The 23,936-nt window shown below is 49.4% G+C and overlaps 1 protein-coding gene across 2 annotated transcripts in view; it reads left to right on the top strand.

Moving 5' to 3' along the window:
* The first annotated feature begins 227 nt into the window (after positions 1–227).
* LOC135900498 (uncharacterized) overlaps positions 228–23,936 on the top strand; it is a 36,647-nt gene continuing 12,938 nt past the window's right edge. For both annotated transcript variants that reach the window (XM_065429978.2, XM_070538360.1), the window contains exons 1-3: positions 228–502; positions 3,565–3,695; positions 14,144–20,426. In XM_065429978.2, coding sequence (XP_065286050.1) covers positions 292–502; positions 3,565–3,695; positions 14,144–20,426 — 6,625 coding nt within the window. In that variant the 5' untranslated portion in view covers positions 228–291. The remainder of the gene's footprint in view (positions 503–3,564; positions 3,696–14,143; positions 20,427–23,936) is intronic.

The raw sequence follows: 23,936 nt of genomic DNA, 5'->3' as shown, positions 1-23,936 counted from the left end.
GACGATTAGAAGCTAGCGCGAGCTGTTGCCTCTTGGCCAAGCGCAGCGTATTTTTTTGTAAATATACTTGTACATAGCTTTTCGTCTGCGTCTTCCTCCGTAACAATATCATTAATAATTTGAGCTCTAATATTATTGTTATCACTATTTCGGCTATTCCCTACGCTCTTATTATTCTACTACTCGCCTCTTCGCCGATCCCCTGTTGTGGGTAGGTGCCATGGAGTCGTCGTCATCACCTTCACGAGCGTGCTTCCGCGTGGGACCAGACTCGCGAACCAGGAGGGAACGATGCCGCAGGTCGTGTCCCAGCGTCGCCTCTCGCATCTGCTCGCAGAAGACCCCTCGGCTTCGAAGATGCCGCGAAGCCGTTCTCGAATTGTTGCGCAGTCCATGGCCGGGGCGCCAAACGAGGCGACGCGACCGTCTGAGAGCCACCGGAAACCGCTACGTGCTACGACGGCCGTCTCAGCGCCGCAGGATAATGAACCGCTGCTTGAAGGTCAGTTGACAGGACCCGAGCTTACCGAGTACATTATGTGCGATGCTACTGACGTGCACCAACCGCAATGCGGCTGATCTCATCCAGGAATGATGTAGTCTAAGAATATGGAGTTTTAGAAGTAATTCATCCAATCTCCTTTGCGTACCTAAAACGCCACATCCTGATTGCGTTCCTTTGTACCCCTTCTAGGTTCTTTCGTATGCCTTTTTTGAGTTATTTCGTAAGCCCAGCGGTTGGCGTCTCCTATATTTTGTTGCGCATGTCTAAAGCTTCCTAATGCAAGAACTGGTTATGGGTGCACATTAAACAGACAAAAGAGAGCTATTAGGTGAGCTGTATTAGTAAATTGCCCTTCTGCAACAGATAAGGAAAAGTCACCTGTACCTTGAGAGAATGCTTCGTAATATACTTGACATGGTCGCGCGTGCCATTTTCAAGGCGAAAGCCTTAAAGGCCCCATCGCCACATCTGGCCATTTTGAGCTAACAATCGCACTGCGCGCTTACGATCGTGCCTGCTAAGTGTCTGTTAACGATCGCGTCTGCTAATTTCAAGCCGAAGGGCATTTACCCTTCTCGCGACCGCCGCACTTCACGCTGGAGGGTGAAGTTACGTGCTAGTGCGCCTACGTATATGTCTTTGTGCTGTGACGTCGCTCATAGCGACACGTGACTTCGAGAATTATTCAAGGCAACATCTCTCGTTTGTATAATATGTTGGTTCAGTAGACGAATTAATGCTTAGAGAAATAATAAAACACACAAACCGAATGTCAGCGTGTTCTTTTACTTTGAACCGCAGCAAGAGATGTGCACTTCTGTTTCGTCTGCTTGTTCTCACGTCTTGCAGTCGCCTGGGAAGATACCGAAACTATGCCATTTCCTACCGTGTTCTAGCGCGCCATCATGCTTTGTGATGCGCTTAGGTCTATCTCAGTATTCCTCCAGCTCTGACTTGGATCGCTAGTCATGCGTCCTCGTGCATAACGCGCAAAACCTGGCTCTGCACGAACCGAGACCATCGCAAGAGCACGCGCGCGACGCCGTCAGCGGAAATGTGCCACGACGCAAAAAAGCGAGAACAAAGAAATATGAAGGCGGGGCCCGTTACGTGTCGGCACGCGATCCTCGAGCTCCGATATTACCGGAGAACGCAGGGAAGGAATTTCCCTTGCCGAGGCGAGACGGGGCAAGTTGAGAGAGTGTCTCTCTTGGCAGTGGCGCTCGCATCCTGAAACCTTGGGTTCGCGGCACTGAAATATTACTGTCTTGACTATTAATGAGACAATTTCAGAAATTTTTCCTACAGAACGCTCCTTAGATGACACGTTACAACTTCCAGTGTGTAACCAAAATTTGCTATGTGGCCTGATGAGGGGCTTTTAGGTGGCTCGTTACGCGATGGGCGTGAAAGAAATGTGGCGTCTGGTCAAGTGGTAAAAAAAAAAAGAAAAAAAGAAACACATGACCTCCGAGCGAGCGGCGGGTGGAGAGGGGAAGGAGCTTTGCCCGCAGACAGAAAGAAGTGTTGCGTCGCTGATGTCGCGGCGGCCGTGGCGACAGTGGAGTGAGAAGCGAGAGAGACGGCGATGGAGGACGCTCGCCCGGGGCCTACTACATTGTGTAGTAGGCCGCGGAAGTACGCTACGGCCGAGAATGCTCGCCAAGCGAGAAATGAGGTGCGATGTGTGAAGCAGTGGGAGGAAGGTGTTCGACCGCGAGTGCTGCTTTCCCCTGGTGAGGGTATCCTGTGTAATTGTGTATTGATTCAGTTACACCTGTGTAACACTTACGGACGACAAGCATGCTGAACCTTTAAGTACCCGGCCACGGCGGCCGCATTTCGATGGGGGCGAAATGCGAAAACACCCGTGTACTTAGATTTAGTTGCACTTTAATGAACCCCAGGTGGTCGGAATTTCCGGAGTCCTCCACTACGGCGTGCCTCATAATCAGAAAGTGGTTTTGGCACGTAAAGCCCCATAGTTTAATTTTAACCTTTAAGTAGTACATTAAGTGCTGGAGTGTGCCGTTGAGGAAGTCGACCTAAAGCGCCGCGGGAGTACATCACGCTGCGGCTCATTATGTCTTGCAAGAAGTCTGACCACTCCGATCGTGTAAACCTAATGTATTACCAAGTGTGCAGCAGGCTTTTGCCTTCACGTGTTGCAGGAGTGTCAGATGCTGCCGAACTGTTTGTTCTGTTTGCAGCTTACACTGTGCTGCTGGTGATTAGGGACAACGATGAAGCGCAGCGTTTCACCGTGTTGGTTGTACAACAATATTGCTGCCTCGATGAGGACTGCGCATGCCTCCTATAAGCAAGAAAAGGCGCACAAAAGATACGCAGGCGCCACCTGGTCGGTACGACGTGGCACCACCTGATACGGTGATACCAGGTCGTGGTACCACCTTGTAATTTCCACTCCAGCTCTCCGTGACGACATGAATTCTGAGAACGTCTTCTCGGGCCTATTTCTTTGTCGACAATAGTGGAATACAATATACTCGACACACGTCCGACTTAACGAGTTAAGCGTGACAATGGCTCAATAATACTCAATACTATTCAACAATATACCAACAGAATTTAGTCAACGACTTTTTTGTTGTGAACTGCCCAACAACTTAACTGTGGAATTATTGCTCTGTGGTTTCATTATTGTTGAGGTATTTTTGAAAGGCTATTGAGGCAACAATGCGTCAACAATATGCCAATAACATTTCAACAGTCATTTTCATAAGAGGCAACTGTTGGCATTCTGCCCCGGACCACTGTCAGTTGGACTTCACTCCTCGAAGAGGCAGGATCTGTGTCGAGTGAGCTTCTGAACAACACTTAGCAATGTGGCGAACGTGGTTTAAGTCATGGATCCGCGACATCAAAGAGGTGCGACTTAATGGTAATGCATTTTTCTTTTTAATATTTATTTCACATCAGAGCACTCTTGAGACTTGGCGCACTCAATAGCGGTTAATTAACGACGTTTGTTCTCGGTTTCTCACTGTGGACCATTAACTAGTTTTTTTTTTCGCGCTGCCCTCGTTGTGCGTATGCAGCGGAACATCTCATCAGTGGTACTGCCGAGAGGCCCCAGCTTATCGGCCAGAAGGCGATGCCGCTTCCCACGGTGACAGATATGCAGCCTGCAGTAAACTACGAAAGCCTAAATGTCCCGCCTGGCACTCAGGTATGCGGCTTCGTTTTTACTTGGGTGGCTGTTGTGTCATGCAGGTTCGGATTCGACCAACGACATTACAAAGATGGGCAGGTATTGTAAACGAGGTATGACCAGCCGCTTGCCGATAACCTCGAAAAAAAGAAAGAGAGGACGATCACTGCGTTGTGCTGGTAATAACGTATAGGGCAGACACTTGGAGGTTAACAAAGAAGCTTGTGAAGAAATTAAGTACTTCGCGACGAGTGACGGAGCGAGAAATGTAGACGCAACGTTAACAAAGGACGACAGCGGTGTGGATTACAGAGCAGATAACGGAAGATGGTAACTTCGCCAATATGCCTGTAATGTGGAGGGATAACTTCTGAACTTTCGCAAATTTTAGAAATGACCGATGCTACATAGCGTAATTGTAGTCCTTGAGATGGATGACTCGAAGCGGTGGACTTTACACCGACCAAAATTCGAAATGCATAATCAAATAATTAACAAAAATGGTAAACTATATTTTTAATTAATTACTTTGCGGCAATTATTGCAATTTACAAATTGTAGCCGGTGAATTTCCAAGGCGCATCCACATTGAATGAATTTTCATGATGGCACCAGTTTCGAGATACGTGGCTTTCTAGTTATTTTTGTGCTACAATACACAAATGAGCGTTGTGTTGAGAAAGTAAGCGGGACAACATTGCATCTTTACCGCTAGTAAGGTGGCGAATATATCTGAGCCCATGCAACATTGAACCTTGTTCCAAGTGGATATGCGCTGCAAAGTCAAAGTCAGCCTAATATCACCCTCCTGTCTTATGTCCACTGGAAGACGAAGGCCTCGCTCAGTGATCTTTATTCACCCCTGTGTTGCGCTATGTTATTCCAAGTTGCTTCTACAAATTATTTAACTTTATCACCCCACCGCATTTTCTACCCTCTGCAACTGCGCTTTTCTTCCCTTGGCACCCACGCTATAGCACGTATGGTCCACCGGATATCTGCTATACGATAACATGTCCTGCCCAGCTGCATCTTTTTCTCCTAATGGGAAATAGAATATCGACTAACCCCGTTTGCTCGGATACACAGCGCTCTCTTCCTGCCTCTTAACGTTACGCCTAACATTTTTCGTTCCCTTCATTACATTTTAAGCCCTTAACTTGTTCTCGAGCTTCTTTATTAACCTCCATGTTTCTGCCCCATATTTTAGTACCTGTAAAATCCAATTATTGTACTTTTTTTCAACGACAGTGATAAGCTTATAGTCAGGAAATGGCAATCCCTGCACTATGTACTCCAACCTATTTTCATCATCATCACCAGCCTACAAATCGCCTACTGGAGTACCCTACCAGCCTACTGATATATCCGGTGCGGAGGCAGCATTTACTGATCGGCTGTACATCTCGGACCGCTGCTGAAGTGCCTTCTCATAGCTGTGGCTCCCTCCAGTAAGGAATTTAGCAACAGTTCTCGGCGGATTCCCAACAAGACAGCCCAACAGCTGTTATTTTACGCATCTCTTCACGTGACGCACCTTCTCTTCCGATATACTTGGATCGGCTCACTGAAAGAGACGCGTCATGTCCTTCATGTACATCGTGAGACGCCCTCATTGGCCTTGTGAACGCGTGACTGAAGGGCTCGTGGCGCTTTTTACCGCCGATCAGGGCTGGATAAAGTCTCCATTAGCTTGCGCTGGAACTCAGGCCATGATGATAGGGCACTTTCACGGTTAATAAACCAATTGCCAGCAACATCCTGGAAGCTGAATTAGACGTTCTTGAGTTTGGTGGTGTTGCCCCATTCGTTAAACGCAGCCTGTGCCCTCGAAATAAGCCAGCAAATCTTCCACGTCTTCAAAGGCATCGTCATGAAAAGCCGTATGCACTGGTTGATGCATCAGCGTCATGTAAGTCGGCGTCACCCTTTCTTTAGTGTTCGCCACGGTCGCAGTTATCACATTTTCCTGAAGATTTCCAAGTTCTGTTGCGAGGCCTCGGATTCGCCGGCTTGTGCGGTGAACCGGAGCTAGCTCCAATTATGGAACGGTGATCTTGCCAACCAGTGGGGACTCCTTTATGTCGAGCTTACCCAGCAACCTCCACCGAAATTGTCACGTATACATAGTTAAAGCACACGCTGATCTTCAGGCGTTAGCACTTTACTAAGCACAAGCACCGACCCACCGCGCCGAGATGAACTCTTTCTCCTCTTCTTTCGTCCCCTGCTCTGCCACACCGCGGGACAATATTATTCTTCAACCCTGCTGTTACACTTTTTCAGTTAAGATCCTCAATAATTTGTTGCAATTCATCCCCAGTGTTGCTGAACAACACAGTGTCATCTGCAAACCGGAGGTTGTCGAGATATTCACCGTTGATCCTCACTCTTAAGTCTTTCCAGTCTAACAGCTTGAAAACTCGGCTTGCAGTGAATATCATTGGAGAGATCGCATCTCCGGGCCTGATCCCTTTCCTGATAGATAATTTTCTGGTTTTGTTGTGTATGAGTCAGGCAGATCTGTTGTCTTTGTAGACATTTCCCATGTTATTCACGTATGTCTGCTGTATTATTTGAGTGTGCAATGCCTCCGTGACTACTGGTACCTTTAAAGAACCAAAAGCCTTTTCTTAATGTATAAAAATCATGTAGAGAGGTTAATTGTACTCCGCAGACTTCTAATTTACTTCTTTGATGGTATAGATGTGAGGTATTGTAGGTTATTCTTTCCTGAAGCCAGCCTCTTCCCGTCGCAGATTTAAGTGAACTGTTGCCCTGATTCTACTGAATAATATTTCGGTGTATAATGGCGTGCGTACTTATTTATTATTTTTCAGAGGACTGCATTTACCTCAGTAAAAACTTAATCTTGTCGCTAAGCGGGGGTGTTGCCGGCATTATTTCTAACTTACTCGAACGTTAGCGTTGATTCTATATGTTGTGTATGCTCTCGCTGAACCTTGTTTAATCAGATTTTATGTGGGACACGAATTGTTCTTTCTGGAAGGCCCGCGGGCACCACAGATTACGCTGGAAGCTTTGGCAGACATGTAAAGAATACGACGCACGCGAAGCGCACAACAGGTTTTCGAAGATCGCCGATTTTTCTGGCCGCTATCATTGTGCTTGTGTGTTACTGCTTCTGCTGTGCACAAGTTAGCCCAATAAAGAGCAAAATTTGTAACACATAGTTTTGACACTGTGTCGTTTATTACCATCACTACAACGTGACATTAGGTGGAGGTGCTTTTTCGTTCATGTACCGGACGTCCCTGCAATGCCGTGATGCAAGCCGTAACCCCGGACACAGTACCAACATCTCCCCAGACTATCGAGCTAGCCTCCGGCTGCAAAACCTACGCCCGTTGTTCGGGCTTCTACCCGTGAAGACCAGGAAGGCAAAGACCGAGGCCGTAGCCACGGTGACGGACCCAGGATCCTCAGTAGCCATCGTACTTCGATAGCCCAGGGAGCCATTGACGGCCGTGGATCATCATTTGAAGACATTTGAACCTGCCTGGAGACGTACGAGAGGACCGCGGCGTTCCACAGCTGGAGCGACGAGCACAAGTTGCACCATGTCTATTTTTCTCTGGTTGACGATGCTCGGACCTTATTCGAGAACAGAGAGACCAGCCTAGCGACGCGGGACTGATTTTGTTAAACTTCTTGAATACGTTCACGAGTGTCGTACTCAAGGTAAGGGCCGAGGTTCTCATGGAAACACGAGTACAACTAACAAACGAAAACATCTTCCATCACCCTGGCCAAGACATACCTTAAGAAAATCAAATTCGGTTCGTAATGCAGGGTGTGAAAAACAGCTATTCATTGCATTGATACACAACCAACCCAAAACTACCGCCGAGTTTGTTTTGGAGACCGCAACAATCGAGAAGACGCTTCAAATGCGCACCAAGGAATAGAACCACGGCACGCTGACAACAAACTACGCCGAAGCTCAAGCGCCAGGCACCGCCAACCTGTGCGACACAATCAAAGCGGTCGTAGGGGAAGAGCTGCTGAAGTTGTGTCCAAGATGGCAAACCCAGGTGAACTTTATCGCTGGCACAGTCAAGTAAAGACTTCAGGAATCACTGGAAGTACCAGGAGTTCCCACATCGCCGCAACCCTTGCCGGAAGCCACCACCTACGCCGCCGTCACACACTGTCTAGGTCGCCCTCCGTGTACGTGCTAGGGCTGCGTAAAGCCGCAATTTCTTCGTCCGCCGTTCCAACCAGCTCGCCCACCCGTCGCCCAGGGCAAATACCTAAGGAACAGAGAGGTATGGCGCGCACCAGACCACCACCCACTCTACTATCACTGTGGAAATGTCGGCGACGTCTACCACCGATGCCCATACTACGACTTCGGACTATGAGGGTTTGCCGTGAACGCGCCGCGCCCACAGAAAGGTGAACGGCCTCGTGATATCGACGAACACCTCGCCGCTACTCAATGAAGCCCTCGACGACCGTCCCGTTCGCCGCCACCAGGTCTGTCGCTGCAGTGCCGACAGTACATGCCATCCCGTGGCCAGTTGTGTAGTCTCTACCTGGAAAATGAAACGCAGCAAGCGATCGAGGTGCCGTTGCTGTACATCGAAATGCCGAAAATTCTCCACAGAAACGACGACGTAGTGACGACACCGCGCCGTCCCGGCGAAGCCTTGAAGCCAAGAATACGCCGACAACATGAAGCCTCACGACGCGACTTATCAGCCACAGATCAATATTCCCCACCGTCGCAATACGAACTTCGACGGTCCTGAGCTTTTGCTCGCAGTACCTACGACCCTCCGTTCTACTATTCACCAGCTCCACGATGCCCCAAGAGTCGGCCACCTCGGAGTATCTCGCACATACGACCGCGTGCGGCGTCAGTTATTCTGGCCAGGCCTTTACCATTGTGTGCGTCGGTGCGTAGCTGGTTGCGAGTCCTGTCAACGCCGCAAGCGTCCTTCCTTGCTTTCGTCGTTTGCCCACTTCAGCCTATAGACCTTTCAACTAGTGCGTTCTACCACATCGGCCTTTTTCTCGTTGGCACATTTCCGACTTTTCTTTCGGGGAACAAGTGGATCGCCGTAGCTACTGACTACGCGACACGATACTCCATCACATGAGCACTGCTGACAAGTTGCGTTACTGACGTTGCGGACTTCCTACTTCACGAAGTCATCCTCCACCACGGCACTTCACGGCAGCTGCTGACAGATCGTGGTCGGTCTTTCACACGGTGTCGACGATACTCTTCGCTCTTGTTCCACACGTCACAAACTAACCGCCACCTACTACACGCAGACTAATGGACTTATAGAACGCCTCAACCGCGCGCTCATCACGATGATATCCATGTGCGTTTCAGCAGATCACCGTGAGTGGGACAAAAGTTTGCCTTACGTGGCATTCGCGTACAACTCGTCTCACCATAACGCTGCCTGCTTTTCCACGTTTTATCTCTTGTTTGGCCGCCACCTCACATTGTCCTTTGGGACACTACTTCCATCAGCTCCGCACGCTGCTACAAAATATGCCCGTGGTGCTACTGGTCGTCCTCAAACGGCTCGTCATATCACGCTGGACCGTCTGTCTGCCTCACACGCCGTGGTTGCTCAGTGGCTATGGTGCTGAGCTGCTGAGCATGAGGTCGCGGAATCGAATCCCGGCCATGGCAGCTGCATTTCGATGGGGGCGAAATGTGAAAACACCCGTGTACTTAGATTTAGGCGCACGGTGAAGAATCCCAGGTGGTCAAAATTTTCGGAGTCCTCCGCTACGGCGTGTCTCATAATCAGAAAGTGGTTTTGGCACGTAAAACCCTATAATTTATTTTTATCTGTCTGCCTAGCAGCTGACTCAAGAGGCCCGTTACGATAGCCACCACAGAACCGTTTGCTTCTAACCAGGCTCCTTGGTCCTTCTTTGGACCCCTTGCCGCCACGTGGGCCTGTCTTCGAAACTTCTTTCCTAATACTCCGGGCCATACAAGGTTTTACGCGGGCTCATTGAGGTCACATACAAAATAACTCTGTTGGATGGTCGCTCGTCATTTCCAGTGCCCTTCACCGATGTAGTGCATATGTGCCGTCTCTAGCCGTACGCTTCAGCCTACAGGCCTTGCCTTGTCTAAGTGCCGAGACTGTGCTCCGATCGCGGGGGTTGTTACAAGCCACTCCCTAATTCTCAATAAGGCGCTCAGCAGCACGACGAAGAGCATGATCGAAAGAGCTCGTTCGTGGTCGTGGTTATTCTGCCATCTTGGCTTTAACTTCTCTGTATATATATTATAAATATAATTTTGCCTACTCTTTATCTACATCACAATATTCAGGAACTCAGTAAGTAGTTTTTTGCCATATCTAGGGAAATTACGGGAAATTTTTTATCCGACTTAAGGGAAAACTGGCTTAGGAGGCTGGCAGTACTTGTCAGTAATAAAGGAATTTCAGTAATATAGTACTGCTCTGCGAACCAGTTTCGGTTTCGTTTCCGTTTCCTTGAAGTTCATGTCGTGGTGTTATGGCACAGAAGCCGATAACGTGGAAGCGGAACATTGCAATGTTTCAGCGCACGTTCGGGTTCCCTAGCCCATATGCTATGCTGCGGCTCATTGCGCAGCTCGACGTAGCAATGTATCAGAATAGCGAGTGAGCCGGAAAGAGCGCATAAACTTCCCGATGTCCTGCTGCCATGTGATCGTATTCACTTCACACATATTCTGCACGCAAGAATATGCGTGACAAAAACACGTACGTGTCACGCAAAATAAAACCAATACATGAATCTACCACATTGCATGCGTCGCCAGTTCCTGCACTCACGTTAAGACAAGGACAATTGTAGAAACGGTTATGTCAGTACTCCCCTTGCTTCAATATTTGCGCTCGTTCATCCTCAGTGCATACAGGTCAGACCTACTAGCCCAATAATGACTAATCTTCAGAAAAAAGTTCGCCATGCTTATATTGCGTCTGTATTGACAGTCCATTTAGCTTGACCGTAGATCAGGCGTCGCCCGAACGAATGTCTCTGTGTATTGGAAGTACTGTATGCAAGACACAGCAAAATGTATATTCGGGGAAACACAGCTCTAATAGTTAAGGAGCTTCGCTTTGATTCTTATCTGCACATCTATTGCGGGAGCATTTTGAAAGAATCAGCAGAGTGAATCAATTTGAATTTTTCTCTGCGTCCGACTAGAGAATGAACACAAAATAATGCGCTGGATACTGTTCTGTCGCGCTCATGTCTGCACCTGTTAGGCCTCCTAGAAGTGGCGGCTTTATAACCTAACTCAGCGCCATAATGGAACTTAGGGCAAAATAGTAAGCGCAAGGATTAGCCAATAAGATGAGCTTCACGGCTTAGCACAGCATGATCTCATGGTCATTAAAGTTCCGAAGAATTTAACGTAGGGGAGATTGAAGCTGCAGAGGTGGTTTTAACGCGCTGCAATAAAATGGCAGCAGTAGGGCCGTTCATGTCCACCATTACATTACAGAGCTTCGCTCGAGTTCTTAGAAGATGCTCGCAGGCATGTGGTCAAGCAGTATCGGTATCAGAGATACGTATGCATGCAGCTAGACAAGCACTCGCTGAAAAGGCGCAATGGCCATGACGTTCTGCGACTGCGCACTTGGTCGCTGGCTTGTTTCTTGGCTGCGGCAATCGCATTTCGACTCAGGCGAAATGCGAAAACGCTAGTTGACTTCGATTTACGTCGACGTTAAAGGACCACAGGTGGTCAAAATTACACGGCATTTGTCGTGGCCACACGGTCAATGGCATGAATCGGTCAACTAATTCGGTAAAAGTTATAATTATTAAAAAAAAGTACTAGACGTGCCAAGGCAAAAGGGGCCCGGTCGAATCTGCATGCTAAATGACTTTGCAGACATGGTTCAACAAGGCGACGGTTTGGGTGACTTAGTGCTAAACTTTGATTCTCTATCAGCGCTGCAAACTGGAAGGGGCAGACTTAAGGGCTCTACTCCGCGCTGTCCTTCATCCGTATCGGCGCACAATTTACCACGGAAATGGCTAGCAAAAGCGTTGCGACGCAATCGAAATAATCGCTGCGGTGACTCGGCACCGCTTCGAAGGAGTCTCCCGGAACACGTAGCGTATGCCAAACAGATTGTCAAGGCATGAAGCTAAAACCTGGGCAGAGAAGGAACACTTCCAGCGAAGTCATTGCTCGGGCAGTTGGGCCCCTTGGTTCCTTTTGTTCTCGTCTGTTTATGAGGAGCCTTATACCACTTCAATCTAATAACAATTGAAGTATGAATCATTATGAGCACAAGAGCGTTGTATTCAAGCACAATTAATGTAGAGCCTCCGTTTGGCGATATAAATTCAGCGTTCACCTTGAATTGATTCTTTCAGGTGCTAAACGGGTATTACGTAATTGCGGACTCTTTTGCAGTATACTGCGCTACGAGACGCAGAAACTCTCGCTCAATCGCACCGGTTAACATTATTTACTGCAGTTACAAGTACTCATTGTGGTCGCTCAGTGGTTAGGCCATTCTGCTACCGAGGAGATGTCGCCAGTTCAATAGCCGGCCGTAGGCGCTGTATTTCAATGGGGGCAGAGTGCAACAAAGCGCGTGTACATTGATTTAAGGCCTAGTCAAATGCACATGGCTTTGGAGCAATGCGGACAAGCGACAGCGACAAGCTGCGGGCTTTACCGTCCTGGAGCACAATCCGTCACTTGTCAGGTCACTGGGTTTTTTGGGCAGCAGGAAAATTTTGGCAATAGCCCGGAATTTCGCTCGGAAGTTCGTGCGGTGCCCTCTGGCGGTTACCGAGAGATTGCGTAACAACATGGCAGCTGCCAATCCGCCCGCTCCGATGCAAATTTGGTCTTGTTATTTGCTCTGTAACGTGACAGCAAGACATAAATTGTAGCTTCAACCTTTGCTTATTCCCAGCTTTTCGTGAAGACAAAGTATTTGTGTGGTATTGTAGTTCTTACTACAATTGTTTGTTTTAACGCGGTTAGCTGTGAGACCGAGGACGGTAAAAGTGTTTTGCTTTTAGCCTACAAGATGGCGCCCCCGCTCTTCAGGCTGGTGATCAAGAGCGGATTTTTAGCAGTGACCTTACGTCATATTGAAGGTAGATATAGTACACTCTGACTGAAACGATGGCCTCATGGCCCATTCGCGATATTTTGCAGGCGTACGATTGTACTTATACAGAGATGAATGGAAGTTTGTCACTGAAATTGGCAATGTTCAAAAGCAGAACCATGCAACGACACTTTTATGGCGATACACTTTAGCGTTTTAATATATGCTTCATGAAGTTTGTAATTAAGGAGGCAGTTGAAGTAATTAGCTTAATTAGTAATGAATGTACTTAGTTCTACTGCAAATGATGTGCGCCTTGTAGGGTACTACACCTGTAGCTACGTAAGTCGAATAAATTCCCCAAGGAGGCCGTGTAGGAGGAGGCTATAGGAAAAAAAAAGTACGCAAGAAGAGGTTGTATTTTGCTGTAGTATCAGAGGCAGAAACGCGTATGCTATTACATCATTTAGCCATGCTTGAGTTTGAAACAAGGGGAAGAAAAGGGAGATAGAAAGTTGCATGGAAGAGGATAAAGAGGAGTTGACAGAGTAAGAACGAATCTGCAAGTTTGAGTAGTTAGTGAAAGGTGGGAACTCGGAGAACACTTTGACTTAGGCGTGTGGGCACACGTATACAGTGGAAGTATAGATGAAGTGGGAGATGCTGCTCAAGTAATGTACAAAGGGCAGTAGGCGAGGAATTTCGGAGATCAAGAAAAATGACATTGGCGAGTATCACTACTAGTTGGTCATTGTGGGCAACGTTGGCCGCGACGACGAAAGTATATAGGTCAAGGGAAAATCTATTAAAGGAATGGCACTGTCGCCTCGCTAGTTCTAGATGTAGAATGTCGCGCTTCATCTGTCTCCGTCTGCTCGTCTCGTTCTTTGCAATGTTACTACATTTCTCAGAGATGTAATTAAAGTTATTGTTTGTAACTTTGTCACCACAATGAAAGCATTAGAACGATTTAATATGCTTTCTTAAATATATCCTTACATCACAAGTACAACAGTAAACTCTAGCGACCTCCCAGTATAACTAAGGCAAAATGTCGTTTATCTTCGAAAATGCCGTTTCTGCAAGCGCCATTGAGATGTATTCCCGCCTGTGCAACCTACCGTCACTAAATGCGGTGGACAATGTTCTGTCAAAACGTCGACTCCAAATATCGACGGCATGTTCGCAGATTAGGTACCGGAATTATTCCGTGGAGGAGCTGCTCACAGCCCACATGCTAACATGTTGTAAAGAGGTTTATCTAAACATTCTAACCGGCCGAAATGGTTTCGATGCTTTGTGTAATCACACTGTGTTTCTTCTCCTCCAATATGTGCCAACTGCAGAAAGAAAAATCGCAACTTATTCTATTCCTGACGTTCGCAGGTCGTGCCTTCCCAGGGAGATGTAGCGTGTTTTTCGTCACGGGATCCGCCCCCGCCTTGGCCACCATGGTACACACCATACACAGCGCCGGCCTTGAGCCAGAGCACATCGAGTACCTCTACAATGTCTCCTCAGAGCAGCAGTGATAGTCAAGACAGGCGCATGGAGGCGCTGTTTTCGGTGTCCGATAGCACTCGGGCCAGAAGCCGAGCAGCGCGTCGCTCTATATCTGCGATGGACTCCACAATCAGCTACGACAGCTTCGGGCGGACGCGAACTATGGACAGCTCTTCTCAGGAAAAGCGCACGCGTGTCGAGGTCTCTGTAGGTGCCGGGCGCCCCAGTATTGGCAGCGCATTTGCCTCTACGATTCGCGCCGTGATTGAAACTATACTTCCACGAAGCCAGAATCGCGAAATGACCATTGAAACAACTTTTAGACATGGTCACGGTGCTGTTGCAAGCGCGGAGGATAGAAGCGACAGCACTGGGTGTCACAACATGCCGCCATCACTTCCACCACCTGGACCGCCTCTCCAGCCATTAGAATCATTCCCGAAGACCGAACCAATTAAGGTCGCTGTCGCTAAGGGCTTGACTGGACAGCCCTCAGTGGAGAGCTTAGCGCCGGCCAAACAAGCTGCAACGACGACAGCTCCTTCGGTCTTCGGCTCAGCTGTCCCTGGCTTGGCTGTTCTCAGCCCGGCTATCCACGGCACGACTCGACGAGGTTCGAAGGCTACTGCTCGACGTGGTTCCACTGCAACTGGCCCGGTAATCTCCGGCACGACTGTCTCCGCTCCTGCTGTACCCGGCCGTACTGTTTCCCATACTGCTGCTGCCCGGCCAGGTGCGGCTCGCCCGGCTGTTCCTGGCCCGGTTGTCCCCAGTACGGCTCGACGAGCTTCGAATGCAACTGGCCCGGCAGACGCCGGGGTTGCTCGACGTGGTTCCAATGTTACTGGCCCGGTAGTCCCCAGCCCGGCTGTCCCCGCACCGACTGTCCCCAGTACGGCTCGACGACCTTCGAGTGCTACTGGCCCGGCAGACGCCGGGGTTGCTCGACGTGGTTCCAAGGCCACTGGCGCGGTAGTCCTCGGCCCGGCTGTCCCCGCACCGACTGTACCCGACCAGACTGTTTCCCACACTGCTGCTCCCCTGCTAGGTGCCTCCCGCCCGGCTGTCCGGACACCGTCTCTTCCAGCCATTGCTCTCCATGCACCGTCTGATTACGCCCCATCTGGCCCTGCCTCATCTAGCCTCACAGAGTCTGGCCCAGCCCAATTTATTACCGCTACTGCAGTACCGTCACCGTACGCCCAGCAAAAAACGGCGAGTGAACCTATGCATCAAAACGTTCAACTAATTCCTGAGAACGTGTCGGCGGAACAATTAACTGCCCTTAATAGAGTTCTCCTCGATGTTCCTCGGGAGTGGCTGCGATTGCTTGGCGACAAATCAAGGGGGGTGACAGCTGAAGCGATGCCTCATGTCGCATTGCCTAGAACAGCGCAGAGTTCCCGGAGGTCAAGCGGTGTGCCAGCAAGTGCCGATGTCGGTGCCACTACAGCAAATTCCGCTTCGGTGGTGGCGACAAATCTGCTCAAAGCACAACTTGCTACTTCAGAAGCACAGAATGTGGCTCAAGCTCATCCGGCTTCAGGTGGTGCACCATGCGCAGCGGCAGAAGGGGTTCAGTTGCGGAAATCTATCACTTCCCCCGCTAGTGCGAGCGAGGCAGCTACGGCTCCCATTTGTCCATTAATGGTGACGACAACTCTGCTGCACGAAGTTGCTAGTTTAGAGAACCAATTAGCTGGAGGCGTTCCAGGAGTGGGCTGCGATGTGAAGGCTTCCGGAGCGCCATTGAATACAAGACGTATATCAGGAGTTGGGCCATCTACGTTTGTAGCAAAAGCTGCTGCTACGAAATCTAGCGCGGAGAAAGTCTATCCCCAATCTGGTCAACAGGCTTTACCAGCCGTGCAGAGGCGGAAGTCTTCAGTGTCAATGCCGTCAAATGCCCCGGCAGTACCCGGTCAGCTGCAGAAAGCAGCGATCGTAGGCGAGAGCCCAAAGGCGTCTTGCAAAGCAAGCACTCCAAACGTCGGAACTCGTAGTCGTCGGCCGTCCGTAAGTAGGGTCGGAAAAGCAGCGCCTATTGGTAAAGACCAATCGGTTCGAAGGATATCTACACCCGCAGTGGCGAACACAGCTCGAAAGCTATCCACACCTACCACACCCGCAATGGCGAGCACAGCTCGAAAGCTATCCACGCGTACCACACCTGCAGTGGTGAGCACAGTTCAAAAGCTATCCGCGGCCACCATACCAGGAGCTGTCCCTCCGCACGCCACCCAGTTTCCAGCAAAAAAGTCTACGTCAGAGCCAGCTATGTCTTCACCATCAGTTTCAGCACCGGTGCGGCCCGCTTCGTCCGACACCGCCATTACAGGGATCAAAGCAAAAGTTCCTGTACCACTAGCAGTCGTTCCCGACCACCATAGAGTAAGCAGCGTGGAAATCTTGCATCAGCTGTGTGAACAGGAACGCGCTGCATTGCAACCACTTCAAACACAACGTGTTGGCGCCTGTCAAGGAAATCACCACACCTTCGTCACATCGGCCCTACAGATAAAAATTCGCCCCACTTCTTCCGGCACTATGACTGCAGGGCCCAGTACGGCAGCTCATGTGCAAGCACAACGCCTTGGCGACTGTCAGGGAAACCAGCACACCATCGTGACACCAACCCTAGAGATAAGAATTCACCCCACTTCCTCTGATACTCTGCTTGCAGGGCCCAAGACTGCAGCTCCTGTGCTTCCAGGAGTTGTCTTGGAAGTAGAGGGCTCAAACCGAGCAGGTGCTACTATCATGCACAAGGTACAGGAGCAGACAGGCGCCACAGGTTCACCCATTGAAACTGTATTACCTCTCGTGGTACACGAAACGGTGCAGAAAACCGCAAGCGCAGGCTCCATCCACGCTCAGCCTTCCGTCATGGAAACTGAGGTACTCCAAGTGACAGAAGAGGAAGCTGCCGTCAACAGTAAGCCTGATCATGCTCCTCAAACTGAGCAAGGCATTGTGGCTTTGCCCCCGGAGGAACATACTGCTCACGAAATGGGAGGAGTGTTTCCTGTCCTCGAGGAACCCCCTCCTTCCGGCGCTGAAGAAAAACCACTCGGAGGTGACTCATCAGTGGCACCCGTTGGCACTGCAGGTGCGTTACCCGGCGCACCTATGCAATGGCGCGGGCTGAGCCCATCGGCCGCTGCGCCAAGTGCCGCGGCGCCTTCATCTGTGGCACCGAGATTTCTGCCCCGCCCTGAGCGTATGCGAGGCCCGCCGCTGCTACAGGTCCGTTTCCCTATAATGCCTCCCGAGTGTCCACCTGGTATCTGGAGAGGCTCTTTTCGCGGTGGTCTGGAGCAGCCAACACCGCGACAACCCTTTCCACGTTTCCGGCCGCCACCAATGCGAGGCCCGCAAAGCGTTCATCCACCGCAGCCATTAACTCAGTATGCTGAGATCAAGTGGTCAGTGGTGACTGCTTGGAAAGTGCCTTTTTCAACCGGACCCTGGAGTCTGCTTAGGCGCAAAGCCATGATAAATGAGCCGCTTCACGGTGGGGGAGAAGGCGCACTGGATAAGTCACCACTGACAGCAAGAAACGTAGCAAAATGTGGTGAAGGCGGACATCTCACCAGAGGTATGAATTTTGAGGATCCACTGACACAGGACCGAGATATTAAATTGGAACGAAGCAGCACTGACAATCTCGAAATTTTTAGGAGGCCATTAGGAGCGCTTCGCGATGAAAGTCAGTTGGCGTCTGCTAAAACGGCTCTTGGGCAGCAGCCACTTGTTGCATCAATTGTGAGGAAAGCGAAGGGGAAAATCAGCATGACTGTAGAATCACATAAAGTTACAACTGCATCAAAGAAAGGTAAAATCAAGACTGCTAGACGAGAGCAATCAAAGATAACCCGTTCGGACGCCGCGCTGAAGGTTGCGCTGAAGGTCTTCACCCGTCAAGACCTAAAGACCGACTCACTGGACGAAGAAAGGCACTTGGAGCAGTCGAAGCCAGTAGCAGGCAAATTAGAACCCAATTTAGGACATGTTGAAGCTAGCGACAGCCCTCAGGCTACAAAGCCTCAGCCGTCGACAAACCTTGCGTACAAACCACCAGCAGTAATGACGCTCACTGATGTGAGGGAAACGTACACAGTAATAATTTCTCCATACGGGCCTTCATGCCGTTCCCTACTTATCGCAGTGGACGAAGTGCTGCGCTGTCCCGCTTCACCAGGTGCTCTTGAGTCTGTTGCAGATGTAGTGAAGCGGACAAACGATACGAATGTCGCAGTGGACTCCAATCTCGTATCGATGCTAGAGCAAGCGGCCACTCCTACTGCACCTTGCCGAGAAAACTCGACCTACACCTTTACCAGAAAGTCTTATGAGTTATTAGGACCCCATACAATGCAGCCTCCGCAATCTGGCAGCAACACGCCGTCCACCTGCCTAGAAAAAGTGGGCACCTGTGGCACTGCGGGCAAAGAGGAAAAAAAAGCAGTCCACGAGGAGAATAAATCGCAAAAACGCACTATTCAAACGACTGTCGAGGAGAAACTAGATTGTGTTGGCGGGCGGAACCAAGAGGCGTTGGTAAATACTGAATCCCAAGAACAAAACGCAGAGATCAAGCGAGTCCGTGTGAACCGACAAGAGTGCAGGGAGTCTCACGCGGCACCGACGTTCGTCGACGGAGGACCTTCATGGTCCTTGCTTGGATGCGCCATAGGTCTCGTTGGTGGTAGTCTGATGCTGCTGTTGGCCGTTATCTACTCGCTGACGACTTCCGTTCCATTGCTACCGACGACTCAAATTTCACCAGAGACATCTAGGGCGCCGGGCATCATCTACTGCTCTTCGCAGTTTTGCGACCGGGAAGGCGATTATGTGAAGACCTTGGTGAGTGCCAGTGGCAAAAGCGCTTGCGAGAATTTTTACGAGTACGTTTGCGGAGCCTGGCCTCTGGCGCACCCGCTGTACAGTTCCACTGGCGCCGGCGCCGCTGTTTCCAGCGACACCATTATCCAGGACAGGCTCGATGAGGAGCTGACGTCATTACTCGCATCCAGCACCGCGAAGGACGTCGGTATTGCGGCTGGCGTATACGAGGCGTGCGTAGATCGCGACAAGGCCGACGAGGCGGCCAATGACGTCAAGGCACTCTTCAAGACGTGGACGATACGCCAATGGCCTCGCGACATGAATGGAACGATGAAAGACGTTTGGAACTTCGCCGGCGAGCTCTTTCGAGACCTTGGTCTGAGCTCCATTCTGGATGCGGTTTTAGCCGCTGCTTCCCAATACTCTGACAACGCGATCGTTGAGCTGCGAAAGCCGACTCACATATTCGTTTGTAGCGGCGCCTCGCGACCGCCCGTGATAACGCTGTTTCGGGCCGCACTGCGCGATTTAGCCTCGGAGTTTACGCAAGCCCCCAAGGCCGACATTCTCGAAGAAACTACAAACGCTTTCATACGGCTGGGATCAAGTTCCGTGCGTCCCAGTGTAGTGGACCTCGGGGGTACGAAATTCTCTGAACCCTCGGCCGCCGCTGTGAAACTGTCCGAGCTGGACGCAGACGTGATACATTTCCTAACCACGGCTTTCGACGGGGTCGCCAGGTTCGAACCCACCACCTCGGTCATACTGAGGCCACCGAGATACCTCCGTGTCTACTTGGCCTCCTTAACGCGGGAGTTGACGCCCCGCGCAATCTTTAACTACATGGGCTTCTTGGCCTTGGTTCACCTGTCAGCGTTCTTGCCAGAACGGCATGTGCATCTAAGGCAGCTGTTCGCCAAGAGCATGCGCGGTCGTACGGTTCCCGACATTTCTAATTCGTCGGCATTGTGCGCAATGGCAGTAGAATACGTTCTGCCGGCGTGCTTCGAGAAGCTGTCGTCAGACTTCTTTAGGGACGCCGAATACGGTGCGCGCGTGCCAGAGAAGTTGTCGCAACTGGAGGACGCGTTCGCGCGCAACATCGGCCACCTTGTGTGGATCAGCGACGAGCAGGTCCTCGTTAACCGTTACCGAATCAAGCGCCGGAGAGCCTCGCAATTGAGTCCCGTGGCTAGCACGGGCGGCAATGACTCCTGCGCGCCTTCGCTGGTGTCCTGGCGCACGGACAGTCCCGTGGAGTTCTATCGAGCCGTATCCCGGGCACAGCAGCATGCCAGGTGGAGGCGCGTCGTTGCCGGTAGGTGAAACTATGTTATCACGGCGCGTGGCAATAGCAATAGCTAGGCGTTAGCTGTTGGTCTATAAGACAGATGGCCTTAAAACGTAAAACAGAATTGTCACTATCTTAGGTCGGAACTGATGCTGAAGAGCCTCTACCAGATATTTTTTTTTGATCCTGTGTGGCGTTACGTCCACCGTCACACCATTTTTCTGTCGCATTAATTTTTTTTTCACCTTCACGCCTATTATTCTACTCCTATGGGTCAGTTATCGGCTCTGCATATAAGGTCATCGCAGCTGTGTTGTATTCTCAATCTCAATATATCTTCTTCTCGGTCTTGCACAATATTTGGTACAGAGTGGTTCTCATTTATTATTAGCTCAATCCTTGTTCGCTTACTTGTTCACTCTGCGATTTTTAAGAAGCTTGATTAACCCCGAGCTAGGACCTTGTAGCGTAGCTCATGAAGAATGGTATGGTTGAAGGTTTTTCGTAAGGATTACCGATGAAGTAATTAAGACTGTGTACCATGACCTGTAACCCATTTTTCTTCACCTGCCGCGATATGCTCCTGATAAGGCAGAAGCGCCATGACTCTTTTTTAAATTAAAGTTTCAGTTCAATTCAGTTTCTTTTTCTGGCGCGGAAGGACAACTTTTTGAAGATGTGCCTGGGCGAAAAGCTATTTTAAGGCATTTTGTTTGGGCTTAATCACTCTTAATGTCACGACAGTGTTGTGTCCGTCAACGAAAGAAAACTAAAACTAGTAAGAAAGGCTTCACTAAACAAGAATAAATGCCATATGCTTCTTTATGTCATTAGGAATTGACAAACCCTTATGGCATACGACGACAAGGAAGAATAAGTTTAAGGTAGTGTAGGCTCAAGAGTAAATGCCCGATGGAGAGGTGTCATATTCCTATACAGATAGCATAAGAATGTACAGAGTGTGGTTTTAGACCACGCTGATTTTTTTTTGTAAAGTAATGAGCACCGTGAAAGTAGTGTTTTTGCAGACGAGCTTTCAGGCAAGGTGCCAATACATTGCCGCTATTAACATGAGATTCAAAGACTACTTGCCAAAAATTCATTAATTTACCTCGTTATTAATGCGTTGGGGGCAGTTTTCTAAGTGGAAAATTTGAAGATAGTGAAATTTTCGTTCACGCCCACCTTCTAAAAATATTGAAAATCGCAACTAATTCGAGCTATTCCCAGTTAAATTTCAAAGCCCAAGTGAGGCAACGTCGAGACTGAGCGCGTCTCGCTGCGCGTCAGATGGGGGCGCCCCGTAAAGAAGTGTTGGGCGAAGCTTGCACGACAGCGTGCCACGGGCGAATCCCGACCCGACACACAGCCGCGCTTGCTTGCAAGGCAAAGCGGGTGCATGGTCGGGACGAACGGGTCAGTTTGAAGCATCTCCGCGCTTGGTCGTCACGGGGCGTTTCCGCGTGATACGATAGTGGGGCCGCCGTTTCGGTGCCCCCGCGCTGCTCGGTTTTTATATAGCCTGCATTTACCGTTGAAATTCGATGATAAATATCTCGAGACAACTGCTACTTTCAACGCCCACGAAAATGAGGGCGCATTAAACTGTGGCTGCCTCCAAATTGGCCATTTAAACAAGTGCCCCTAAGTCACTGAAATCTAAATAATAAATTTTCATTCCGCTCAAGCTCACGTTATTAGCGACAAAGAACGAGGCCATGTGATGGGCATACTGCCTGAAAAAGCTTTCCTCAGAGCAGCTTTTTGTCTGCAGTCCCTGCATTCTTACCTGTGTGGAAATTCAAAAATAATCGGTTGATTGATTGATTGATTGATTGATTGATTCATGCCATCTAGGAACTCCTCTGCAAGAACGCCACGCTCCCTTCACTTACAGTTTTTTTATAAAAACTCTGTATTGTCCAGGAAACAGCCTGTATAGTAATTTGAGACATTTTAAGTGCGCTTTAAGTACAAAAACATCAATGGAATGCATGGAGAGAGCAGTCAAAGAAACTATAAAAATAAGGAGCAATATAAAATCACAATGCTCAATGCAAAGAGTGGCGAATCCTATATATCACTCACGTTTGCAATTTCCAAAAGTGCACATGCTTACTACAAGAGGGAGCGGAAAATGCTACTGACAAATGACAATACAGCGCACTTATATATATATATATAAAGTGACAACTTTCGATATACTGTATCTATTGCAGCTAAATGAAGATTTCGTGTGTTTGAGAGTATTTAGGTAGACGTGAAAATAAGTAGCAAAAATACTTGTGAAAATATTTGTAGTATCGCGACAAAGGTAATTTGATTGCATTGGGCTACAAAATATTTTATTTCGATAGCAATTACATGGACACTCCCGGCCAATTTCCGCCGACATCGTAGCCATCTGCGGGATTTCCCGTGTAAAAACCAAGCGCACCCGCCGTGGTTGCTCAGTGGCTATGGTGTTAGGCTACTGAGTACGAGGTCGCGGGATCGAATCCCGGCCACGACAGCCGCATTTCGATGGGGGCGAAATGCGAGAACACCCGTGTACTTAGATTTAGGTGCACGTTGAAGAACCCCAGGTGGTCAAAATTTCCGGAGTCCTCCACTACGGCGTGCCTCATAATCAGAAAGTGGTTTTGCCACGTAAAACCCCATAATCTAAACTAAAAACCAAGCGCGATGCTGGATGTGCGAAGGAAAGTATACGAGAATGAGCCAAGAAGAATGGTGGCTTGTGCGGTGGCGCCTTCTTGTGCTGGCAAAGAGGGGGGGGGAGGGAGAGAGATACAGGGTAGCGCACGTCTCCGCTTCTACCCCGGCCGCAGCTTCACATGGTGCGGCTCAGCGCGGCCGTCTCGACGTAATTGAGGCTTCGTGTGTTCTGTGTTCTCAGGCGCCTAGTTTGCGTTGAAGCGAGAACCAGGATGAAGGGGGGAATTTGCTTGCTTCCGCTGCTGCTTTTCACGCCAGTGTTCCCACAGCTAGCGTCCGCGGTCATTGAGATAGATGGATGATGCTTGCCTGAGGGTGCGTGGCACCGTGCTAGTAGAAAATGCTAACATCTGTTTACATAGCTGATTAAACCACTAACCCTACTTAGTAAAGTTGCCGCAGTCAGTCCTGCGCCTTTCGGGGGGAACCGCAACGTTATTTTTTTTGGTTTCAGCGAAAAACATTAGTGATACCATCTACAGGGACTAATTTACAGGTTGTAGATGAGAATTTAGTTTATATGCTAGGCAGATAAAGTTCTATCATTTGTAACCTATATTATTACGGAGACGTGTTTCTTCTGCACGCGCTGACAGCTTGATTTATTCATTTTGTATCAACTTACAAGAGGAGCGGGACAAGAAATAATACGAGGAACAAGCACTAAAATTATAAGTGTTTTAAGAGGTGACAATGTTAGGTGTCGGAATCGCGGAACCGTTGTGAGATATGCACAGAATATTTGCCATGTGTTGAACTATGCAGTGTCTTTTTGTGACACGGGAGCTTCAATATGTTTATATGCGTGGTAGTTGCCCA

Source organism: Dermacentor albipictus, chromosome 5 (genome assembly GCF_038994185.2).
Source record: "Dermacentor albipictus isolate Rhodes 1998 colony chromosome 5, USDA_Dalb.pri_finalv2, whole genome shotgun sequence".
NCBI classification, from domain to species: domain Eukaryota; kingdom Metazoa; phylum Arthropoda; class Arachnida; order Ixodida; family Ixodidae; genus Dermacentor; species Dermacentor albipictus.
The sequence above is the reverse complement of the archived record's forward strand: the minus strand, read 5'-3'. Positions and strand labels throughout refer to the sequence as shown.